The 12222-nt window shown below is 32.4% G+C and overlaps 1 protein-coding gene across 3 annotated transcripts in view; it reads left to right on the top strand.

Moving 5' to 3' along the window:
• Nucleotides 1–12222, top strand: part of Csmd3 (CUB and Sushi multiple domains 3) — a 1108856-nt gene that overhangs the window by 720975 nt on the left and 375659 nt on the right. For all 3 annotated transcript variants that reach the window (XM_076835404.2, XM_076835403.2, XM_076835402.2), the window contains 2 exons: nt 2066–2254; nt 8325–8441. In XM_076835404.2, the coding sequence (XP_076691519.2) occupies nt 2066–2254; nt 8325–8441 (306 nt within the window). The remainder of the gene's footprint in view (nt 1–2065; nt 2255–8324; nt 8442–12222) is intronic.

Genomic DNA, 12222 nt, shown 5'->3' with positions numbered 1-12222 from the left:
TACAGTAGTGTAACCAAAAGCTCAGTCCTTGTCCCCAATGCCAACTAATGCCAGTTTTGAGAAAAAAGAAACTGAACTTTTATTATTTTGCTAGCAAAGGGGAAACACAGGGGACTCCTGTCCCAAAGTCTGTGACTTTCCTCATCAGGAAGGACTGGGGAGTTTTAAAGGAACTCTTCAAGGGTTACATTCCTAGTGTGCTGGTAAGGGGGTCCTAGGGCGCCCTCAGGGCATGTTAAAATTCACTTGTTAATTTGGGAGATATTCACTTCCCAATCCTCAGTAGGCATCTCCTTCCAGTAGTGGGTGTGTTCAATGGCAACTAACTAGGGGAAGAAAAGATAACACTGTCTTCCTAATCTTGTTAGGGAGGGGTAAGGGGGGGGGACATTAAAAAAAAAAAAGCCTTATAGCAATGAGGGCTATTCTCAGAAATTGGGGACCACTGTTACAGTAGGGTATAAGCAAAAAAAAAAAATGACATGTTTTAAGAATATGTGTGTCCATTATTTAATGTAAAATAGACTTAATTTGAAAGACTACTGAAAAGAAGGCCAAACATTATTATTTATTTTATACACTTGAAGATTTGAAGGTCTTATATAATGTAGGGAAGTAAAAAAAAATGACAGTATGATTTTTCAGTGAGAGACATTACTCTGTGGAGGAAAGAAAAGTGAGAAAGAATCATAGACAATGAGGGTTTAAAAGCCTAGAACAATAATGGTCATATTGAAAAGAGGAATCTAGCAGATAAAAGTAGTGGTGTTGAAGATAAAATTGTCTCTGTTAGGTTTTAGTGTCTCATTAAAATAATAACATTTAAATGAAATAAACATGCTTGATAAATTCACCCCTCTAAAATTAAACTTATATTTTGTTGTAGTTTGTTTAGCTCCATCTTAAAATTGGGTAACTAATACAAATAAATGTTTCTCATGTGAAGATTACTTAATATAATTACACAATTTTGAAAACAATAATTATGTATTTTTGGAACATAGAAACAATAGTTATTCATTGTTTAAATCTCCCATTTAGGAAGAATAAGATAATTTTTATTATATCTTTTATCAGTGGTCCTCAGCTGGGGGCATTTTTGCATCACAGGAAATATGTGATAGAGAAATTTTTGGTTATCATGATTGAAGAAGTGTTACTGGCTTCTAAGAGTTAGAGGATAGGCATATTTCTAAAGATATTACCATGCACAGGACAACCCATAATAAAGAATTGTCTGGTCCAGAAAGTCAATAATGCCAAGTTTTGAGAAAACATGCCTTATTATGGGAAAAGCATGGTATGATCTCAGGTTGGCATTGTAAATCAAGAGGAAAATGATCATCAGGGATTCCATAATAAAATACTACAGACTGTTGTAAACACATCTACAAGTACCCACCAAAGCAGTTGAACTGTTTTGTTTTACTTAGCAGGTCACTGGCACAGGTGTGATGGCTGATGCTAACTATAACCCCAGATCCTCAGGAGGCTGAGACTGGAGAATCATGAATTTAAGTCCAGTCTCCAAAATTTAGAGAGAATTTTTCAAATTAAAATTAAAAAAAAAAATAGAAATGGGCAGGAATGTAGCTCACTGGTAAAGTGCTTCTGGGTTCAATCCTCCAGGACCACATACACACACATGGCACTGTTGTTCATAATTTCATATATTTCAAAATGCCTCTAATCTGAAAAAATTTTGCACAATATTTAGAACTATAGATGTACTATAATAAGCTCACCACTAAAATTATCATTGTGCATACACACACATATATACATATAGATAAATTTAAAATAATACAAAATGTTTTGGATAATTATGCCTCTTCAAGTTCTTACATATTAATGACCTAAATCTGATTACTAGTAAGAATTAGCAAAATAAAACAAAACAAAAAAATAAAACTTGTTATTAAAATTGTTCATTTTTTAAATGAAGCTATGAATATATTAATTTGTGACAAATTATTACTTACAGTTGCTTCAAAAAATAGGAATGATTTTCAGTAAATCTAAATTTCATGAAACTTACCTCTGTTTTATTCCCTTTGTTTCTCAGGTGTTACAGTAAATACATATTCTTGTTTGGACCCTGGCATACCTGTACATGGCCTTCGTTATGGTCATGATTTCTCCATTGGATCTACTGTTTCATTTAGTTGTGATCCAGGATACAGGTTGAGTCATGAAGAGCCCCTGCTATGTGAAAAAAACCACTGGTGGAGTCATCCACTCCCAACCTGTGATGGTAAGAACTAATTTGATATGCAACATGTGCCTATTTATAAACCAAAATAAATCAGTATAATCTTTAAAAATATGAGGCTTAACAAACTAGAAATATTTCACATTTTTAAAAGATTATCTTGAATTTTGAAGTTTTGTTATCAAACCTATTAATAAAATGTGAAAAATATAATCAGCCAAACTTACCCGATGATGAAATATTATATATACATATATGTATATATAATATTTAGAACTATAGGTGTACTATAATATTATATACATAATATACACGTATGTATATATGTGTGTGTGTATATATATATATATATATATATATATATATATATATATAAATTAATATTATTGGGAAGTGTTTGCATAGTTGCTTTGCCAAAAGTACCCCCAATATAAGTTTGTGTATTAATTCAGAGCTATAATTTCTATTTACAGCAGACTTTCTAATTTCTATGCCTCTTCTTTTTCAAGTTATAAAGTCACACTTATCATCTCATAATTAAATATTTATGGTACATTCAGTGCCATCACATTTTTAGGAACAGCCCCATGCCAATTTGTTTTTACAACAGGGTTTGAAATAATAATCAGCACACCTCCCCTATATTTATACAATATCATTTGTATTAGTCAGCATTATTGTGATTGTGATAGAAACTCAATTCTGATTTTTGAAAATACAAGCAAAAACTGTTATCCAACTATTCAAAATTTAGAAAAGGCAGATTAGCATACTTCACATAACTCATTATAAGCATGGATTCAAACCTTTTCAAGAATCTCTCCATCTTCTACCTAGGCTTTTTCATATCATTCATATCTTTCTCTTTAATTGCAGACAAGCTTTTTCTTCTGTATTTAGAGAATATGATAGTTCATAGACTTATACATGCTGAATTAGAAAAGATTAATAATTCTTTATTATTCCAACTAGAAAATCCCAGAAAACGTATTTGATTGGTCTATACCTGATCTAGTTACTGTGGTAATGGGGAAAGATCTAATTTCATTGAATTTGTCCAGGTAATGTGCTCATCCATCCCTGTGGCTGAGACAAAAAAAGTGGCATAATGGTACTATGATTGCCATTCCCTGAAAAAACTACATGATTGGCATGAGAAAGTAATATTCACCAAGAGAGAAAAGTATGGAGGTAATAATATCAAAAGAAATGAGATGATTAAAAAATCATGTTCAACTATACTGGCACACTTAAATTTTATAGATAATAAAAGCAGATATATTTGTGTTTCACAGAAACAACACCAATCCTCATCGTCTCTTGCCAGTGTAACTGCAATCAACTTTCAATTTAGTATCTGACCTTTCTTTCTTTTTTTTTTTTCTTTTCTTTTGGTACCATGGGATTGAACACAGGGGCACTTAACCACTGAGACACATCCCCAGGACTTTTAATATTTTATTTAGAGACAAGGTCTTGCTAAATTGCTAAGACTTGCTTTGAACTCGTGATCCTCCTGGTTAGCCTCCCAAACCACTGGGATTACAGGCATACACCACAGTGCCAGGCTTCAATTTCTAACCTTTTCAATCTAACTTATATCTTTTACAATAAGATTACTTCATGTTACACTTCATGTCATACTTCATGTCAAAAATACTTAATGACTTTTTTTGGTTTGGAAACAAAAGTTCAACTTACTAGTCTTTAATTAGTCATTCATAACTAATTAGTGATTAGAGTAAGTAATATTACTAATCTTAAAGTAATCTTAAATTACTTTATCATAATTTAGGATACTTAACCATGTGGATTCTTTCCAATTCTGTTTCTGTCCTGAATTCTTACAGTGCATCTTTTTCTGAAAGACCATGTCATGTTATTTTGAACTTCCATCTTGATCTGTCCTTCTCTTTTATGTTCCCATTTCTCTCTGGGTATAACTGAACAAGGGTGAATTGTACTCATTTTTTACATGTTTGTGAGTTTTACAAAATAATTGCCTAATGATTTTTAACCAACTTAAACTAAAATCAACTATTTTTTAAGCATAGGGGACATGAAGTAGTCATGAGTTGAGGTTAGATGCTTGATATGCAAATAGTTGCATAAATTCTCAGCACCACTATTATTTAATAATATATTTGAGTTTCTCTATCTGAAAATAAAAGCATATATTTCTTACTTAATATTTTATGTCTCTCTAATAAACTATGAATTTCCTCTTACACTTTTTATTTTTAGGATAGGAGTGGCAGCTTTTAGAGAAGCAAACATTACCTGTAAGAAAGAACAGTCAGTCATGAATTAACCACTTATAAAATAAAATAAATCTAACTCAAACAGGCTTAATAATATTAGATTTTATCATAGTGCATTTTATCACTTTACATGTTAATCTCTTGTAATTGATCAAAATGAAAATCTTATAAAGCAAATGCAATTCCAAACATTTGCAATGTGAAATGATATCATTTAGAAAGATGAAGAATTTTTCATTTTTGAGGGTTGATTAAAAAGATGAGTCTGATAATGATTATGGAAAACTGTTTCAATCACCCACAAAGTGATTGGCAAATAAGAATTTAGAAGAGACAGATTAATTAAAGAATGCAGACAAGAATACAGACATATTAGGTCAGTATATATGCTTAAAACAAGGTTGAAGATAAAAGGAATAAATAAATCTATGAGAAAGCTAATGATACTTTTGAATATAGATCACTTAAGAGGAGATATGCTATAATATCAAATGAATGAAAGACATTATAAGTTTTTATTTTATATATTTTTGTTCAAAAATATAACTCAAAATGTGGGGAAAAAATCAACACTGATTCAAGAGTGCTTAAAATCATGCAAAATGGAAGAAGACTGCTTGCGTTCTTTCTGTACTAGCCTTTTCATCAGTAAGCTCTAAAAAATTATAGTATATTTCATATAGGGTTGCTTGTGGGAGACAAACCTCGCCTGTGACTGAGTTAACTTCCCTGCTGGGCGATGTGGCATCAGGCACCCATGCTGCTAGGCTGCCCTGCTCTTCCAGGGTTCCAGTGACTGTGTCTTCCTTCCAGGGTTGTGTTTTCCTACAGACCCATGGATGGAGCTACGCTCACCTGTTGTTTTATAATATAACCCCTTGCCCTGTTTAGAGTAGAATCTTCCATGGAAGTGCCTTGTGTGTGTCCCCTTCTCTTACTGTGCCCTTGGATGTGGCCTACCCAGATGTCAGTCAACCTGCTGACAGTGGACATCATGAAGATAGACTCAGCCCCCTGAAACCTGACCCCTTGCCTTATTTGAATAGCTTCTCATTAAAAGGGGTCAGCACTTGCTGTTGCTCTCTCTCTTCCTGTGGACCCTTAAGATCAGAGGAGCCATCACTTCGACCCCAATGAAAAAGGTATTTGTGTCTCTTGTGTGGTTATTTTGTGCAGCCCAGTTAGCCCAGTTTAGCTGGAGTGACCCCTGAGCCTTTTAGTCTGGAGAACAGAAACCCGGCAGTTGTTGTAAAGGTTAATTGAATTAATATAAATAAAGTCTGCAACATAAGTTCAGTATAAGTGTTTGTTGTTGTTTCTGCTAAGAATTAGCTTGTTATCCTAAATGTTATTATATATAAATTTTATCCTCTTTATTAGATGTAAATAAAGCTTATATATTTTCATATTTTTAGTTTCATCTCTCAAAGAGACTTAAACCGTGCTCTTTCTCCACTACTTTTTATGAAATTCTTTGTCTTCAAGATCTGCATGCAGTACTACTTATGTTTTTTTTTTTTTTTTTTGAGAGAGAGAGAGAGAGAGAGAGAGAGGGAATTTTTTAATATTTATTTTTTAGATTTTGGTGGACACAACATCTTTATTTTATTTTTATGTGGTGCTGAGGATCGAACCCAGAGCCCCATGCATGCCAGGCGAGCGTGCTATCGCTTGAGCCACACCCATAGCCCAGTACTACTTATTTTTAAATAACAGAAACCTCAACTGTGTCATAAATAAGACATTCTATATTTTGCCATTGGATTAAAATCAAAGTAACAGTTTCAATGTTACTAATATGTTAGTTGTTGATCCTTCCCCCTAAATTTTTAAAGTGCCTACATGTTTATGACATAAACTGTTTGTGTTTCTTTGACTTCCCACTTTATATGGAGGTTTATAGGTGCAGCTTGCAGAAAGAAAATTCCCAAGAATCCCTCCAACTACAGAGAATAAGATTTTTGATGAAATAACAATTTAAAACAATACAGAAGTACAGAAGAGCTTTCCTTTAAGTCCCTTAAGAATTAGTCAGAATTACAAACACACACTCCTACAGGAGCACATATGTAACATACTTTTAAAGGTTTTCATTTCTCTTTTGTGTTACTTTGTGTTTTTTAATCCTAATTGAATTCTTAATTTTTCTCCTGTTCACTGAGAAGTTTTAATATAGCTGTATGAGATAACCCTTACAGATAGAGGTTTTAGATTTTAATCAGTAAAGCATTTTTACTTATCACAGTTTTACTCAACAAAGTCATATCATGATGTATTATTGATTTTTTTGTTGTTGTTGCATGGGGGTTCTGGTTCTTAGGATGGAAGAAGTAAAATATAGCATATTTGAAATAAGTGGACATATGTAATATAACATAATAGAAATAAGCAATCTTCTGTCAAAAAAATAAAATGAATTACAAGGAAAATAATAATTCAATTTAACACTAGCATTATCAACAAGACATGGTACATCTAGCTCTTACATAGATCATAAAAGTATAGTATGCTTTCTAAAAAATTGAAAGGAAATTTAGAAATCCAATAGAATTAATTAATGGAGGACGATGCTGGCTCTAAATAGGGGCCTATTTTATCAAATCATGCAACTTTTATAATGGTTGGATAAAAAGTATATTGTAGGCATGAGCTTGTCTTGGTCTTAGTGAATCAGCCTGTTAGACAACTCTAAAAGAGATACTCAGTAAGACCTCAATAGAGTAAAAGAAGAAACAAGGGAAGAAGCCATTTCAAATTTTGTATAAATACATAAAGTCCAATCCTGAATGCATAAACACTTCTAGAAACTGCAGACTTAGCATTTCTAGTCAGGTAAATCTGGATATATACCAGATACATACCAGATTGCCTGAGTTGTCACATACTCAGCATTGATGGCTGGAAAAAGTCATGAAAGAAAACAAGGCCAAAATTCATTCTGGTATCCTGGGGAAGTTGGGAAATTTTCAAATTAGAAGGGTCACATGTTGAATTCACAGTTCTTATTCCTCTTGTCTGTGCCTAAGAGAATTGCCTTTCTAATTAGAACAGAATATAAAGTTGACACTATTCTGCTCCCACTAGATAATAAATTCTTACTAGGCTGTATCTTTGTCTCTTCTAATTTTGAACATTGATAAAATGAGCATTTTGATAAAATGAGTTAACATTAACTCTGATGACTGTTGAATGCAGTATAAGACATTATAAGGTGTGATTTGTTCTCAAATTTTCATTTCTTTGATATCAGTTCATAAACATTTATTTTTAAAATTTCTTGGGATAATTACTTTCAAATATTTACTTACAAAAAAATCCCTTTATGTTCATAAATCTCTCAGAGAAATACAGAGGTACAAAAGCAGGCTTCAGAACTTGCACAACTTCAGTGTTTTAAAAGGAATCCTATGAAGAATGACACATATCCCTTTAGGAATCTATAAGAAACTGTTTTATGTAATTAACAATTCATTTTCTTAGTGTTTAAAAAGAGGTGCTGCTGAACAATTAATTACTCATGTTTAATTTACTGCAATACATGCAAATGTTACTCATAATTAGAAAAGTATAAGTATGTACTTCAAACTCAAATGTGGAATCTTGAGCTATGTTCTCTAGGGGCCAGTACTAGTTCTCAGACACTATTAAACACAATTTTTCTTCTCTAGTGCTATAATGGATGAAATGATTTTCTAGTATTGGAATAGGTATTTCCATACTCTTCTTATCACCAGGAAGTAGATTAAGCAAAGATAATGGAACTCATCCTGTTTCAAGAGAGGAATTGAGATTTGTTTAACCTATGCCTCTCTAATTAGGACTGACAATACTTTATTTCTTTGTATTTTCAGCATTGTGTGGAGGAGATGTTAGAGGGCCAAGTGGAACAATCTTATCACCTGGTTACCCAGAATTTTATCCAAATTCTCTGAATTGCACATGGACTGTTGATGTAACCCATGGAAAAGGTAATTTGCCTCATGCAATAATAATTCGGTTGTTTTCTGAATTTTCAATGGGTCTATTTTAATTTCATTTTCCTTAACAAAGTCATTTGCATGACCAAAACCAGATCAATACTAAAATATGCTAAAATAAAATTTAATTTGAGTAACTGCAGCAGAGGATTATATTTACTCTTCTGTAACATAATGTGCTCATATTTTTTTTACCAGAATGATGATAAAGATATTTATTTTGCTTTGATATATTAAACTAATGTTACTTGAAATTTTCATATCAATAAAACCTCAAACAGAATGGATTTTTTTCTGGAATAGTGTTTAGAATTTGATTTCAGAAGTTCAAAGGGGAATATGAAAATGTTCTGAAATGCTAAGCCAATTGAGAACCAAATAGTATATGTTTATATACTTGTTTTTAAAATATTTGCTTATTTATTATGTTAATATTTCCCATATACATTTGAAACCATTGTGTAAACACTGAGTCTTAATTTTTCTAGTAGAGCAGCAGATATGTTTCACATCATTAAAGTGGACTGTAAATTGCACTGCACATATGGTAGATGTCAATAAATGCCTTTTAACAAATAAACAAATAAATGAAAAGCCCCTAGGACTAAATATGTTTCATTCACACAGTACAGCATGAACTAGTAAATTAGCAATGTAATCAATGAGGGCAAAAACAGTGGGAAAAAATAATCATTTTCCTATGCTAAAACAAAACTGGGGGCTGGGGATGTGGCTCAAGCAGTAGCGTGCTTGCCTGGCATGCGTGCGGCCCGGGTTCGATTCTCAGCACCACATACAAACAAAGATGTTGTGCCCGCCGATAACTAAAAAATAAATATTAAAAAAATTCTCTCTCTGTCTTAAAAACAACAACAACAAAAAAAAAACTGGTTTAACATTATGTACCTTGACATCTCCATGGACCAGTCTTCTAAAAAGAGTTAGTTTATTTTAAAATCAGATTTTGAGAAACAGTTTTTTTTTTAGCTCCGTCATTGTATTGTTATTATCGATTTTTACTATTATACATTTTTATTGATTTTGCTAGAGAAAATCTAAAAATAATGTCAAAAAAATTAACAATGAGAAAATGCTGTCACAACTTTTAACAAGCTTGTTTTTAATGGTTTAACTTTATTGTATTTTCAAAAATTAAATTTGGCTTTGATAAAATTATACATTTTACTGAGGTGGGCATGAGATTACATCAGGTTTATTATAGTTAAATTTCCACAGTGAATTAAATGTTATTGAGGGAAAAAAATGTTAAGATGAGTGGTTTGCGATGGAACAACAGCAGTAAAGTAAAAGACTTTGTAAACTGTGATTTTTGGTTGTTTTCCAGAATATAAGACTCTTTGCAGAAAGTTAACCACAGCATCCTATTATTCCAGTGTGCAGTGGATTAATGGAGTTTAAAATAAGCTCCCTGATATTATACAAGAAAATGGAGGGCTACATGCTGCTTGCTATGTAAATAGAGGTTTAATTAACACTTAAGGTTTTGCATCTTCACAGGTTGCAAGTGTTAATTAAATCTGTATTTACAGGGCAAGAAATGCAGATTTAGATGCCTTTCTTTTAGGAGCTAACAAAGTTTGTTTGAAGTACTATTCCAAAGACTACCAAAGTTATATGAAGGATAATCTCTTCAAGTTGGAAGAAATCAAAGTCTTGTTGCAGGGCAGAGGCCTGCTGAGAAGCTGGGGCAGCTGCATAGGTACCCCTCTTCATTCAGATTCTTATTATTTAAACCAGGAAGACTTCAGACCTGTGGCTCAGAGCAACAGGCATGAGTTTATTAGACTGGACCATGGGAAAAGGGAAAGACTTAAGGTAGAGTGTTGGTTATCTTAGGAGAGGAATAGTACACCCCTTCTTCCCTTCAGTTTCACTGGGAATCTCAGGAAAGTTTCCAGACGGTCTTGCCCAGGTCCACCTTTTAACATATGACTGTCAGCACAGGAGCTGTAGGGACTGCCTCAAAAAGAGGATGGTTTAGTAATCAGAGAGTTGGAGGTTTCAAGGAAATTGAGATTCCTGATTTTGCCATAATTTCCTACCCACCCCCACTTAATCAATTTATTGCTCTTTGAATAGCCCTCAGCAAGCTTTCTTTGTGAGGGTATTAATGTTTTGGTTACCAAAGGTGATTAAAGTTGAGAAAATTTCAGAGATAAGGGAGAGTCCAGGCCACCTGGGAGGGTTTGACACAATCTTGAAACAAATTCTTCTTAATGAGATGTAATTATGCCTGGGGAGGTTTTAACATATCAAGCCCCTACCTTCAGGTGTTATCTGTCAGTTAAGTCTCCCTGTGGTTTTCATTTGCCATTCATTTTCTTTTCTCTGTTTACCATTTCCTGGCTGGCTAGCTACCTAACAGTGTAACTTTTCACCCAGCACATTAATTTCTTTCTGAAATGTTCCAGAAACAAGATGAACTATCCTGATAAAGATACTTCTGTTGATGCAAAGCCTACTTATTGGGAAAAATCTATTCAATTTTTATAGATTTAATTGTTTGAGAATTATTCTTGGATTATTAAACCCAGTCTACTCTCTGGAATTAGACCACACACACACACACACACAAAAAAAAAAAAAATAAATAAATAAAAAATAAAAAAATAAAAAATAAAGAAACAAAGAAAATCAGCTCATTCTTCTATAATATACAGGTCCTGGAACCCAGCAACTCAACTCACCATTCTGGGACTAGCATATGTCCATTCTTTCTATCCCCAGACCCTTATCCCAAACCTTTTCTTCCCAGACTGTATACTTATAAGTTTTTGAGGTCTTCATCATAAAATATTACTTTTATTTTCATCACATTTATGATTACCTTTCTCTGAATATATTCCAACTTGATAATATTATGATCTCTAAAAATTTGGTTTTCCACAATTAAACACAGACTAATTCTACAAATTATTTCTATGAATGAAGTGTATATTTATTTACTCTCTCAAACTTTTTTGCTACTTTGTTATACTTCTAATTTACAATGGGTATGTGGTAATCTAAGTCATCTTTACACATTATTGGAACTTTAAATGATAGTTATGTGCAATGCCTAAAATTCTATAATTTTATGCAATTGATTTTTTTGTATATTCAGTGCAGGCTATTGTATTTACTCTTGTTAAATTTTATCATATTATTGTGAGATCATGTGAAAATGATTTACATTTTATTATATTTATATTATGTAACCAGAGTATTCTTGTATAAGCATTAGCATTAGTATTTTAGGGTTTATAAAACTCTTGATTAGGATGGATTTACATATCTAAATATTTGAGAAATAAGGAATTTGTAATGCACTATCAGTAATCTCTTTACTATTTAACATTAAGTCTAGGTGTTTGGACATATAAAATTGTTCAGCAGTTGCAAATTCACCTAAACTATAGTATCATGCAGTCTACATTGCTTCTTTTTTACGATAGTTTTTAAGTTCACTACAGAAATCAAGATGCGAATTGTGTTTGGTCTACTGGAGATGGAGACCTTGAAGTAGGAAAAAGTACTTAAAAAAAATCTTTAGGCTCTTAGACATGGGACTGTCTTTTGATAAATAGTCCAATCCCATAAGTTTACAAATTGGAAAAAAAAAAAAAAAAAAGCTCTCTCAAGGTCATTGTTGGTGGAATGACTTTAACTGAAATCTAGATTTCATCACCACTATTTTGACTTTAAGTTCAAGCCTTTTCATATATATATATATCTATAATGTAATTACTTAAATTTCCCTAACAGAGCATTA

Source organism: Callospermophilus lateralis, chromosome 16 (assembly GCF_048772815.1).
Source record: "Callospermophilus lateralis isolate mCalLat2 chromosome 16, mCalLat2.hap1, whole genome shotgun sequence".
Lineage (NCBI taxonomy): Eukaryota > Metazoa > Chordata > Mammalia > Rodentia > Sciuridae > Callospermophilus > Callospermophilus lateralis.
The sequence above is the reverse complement of the archived record's forward strand: the minus strand, read 5'-3'. Positions and strand labels throughout refer to the sequence as shown.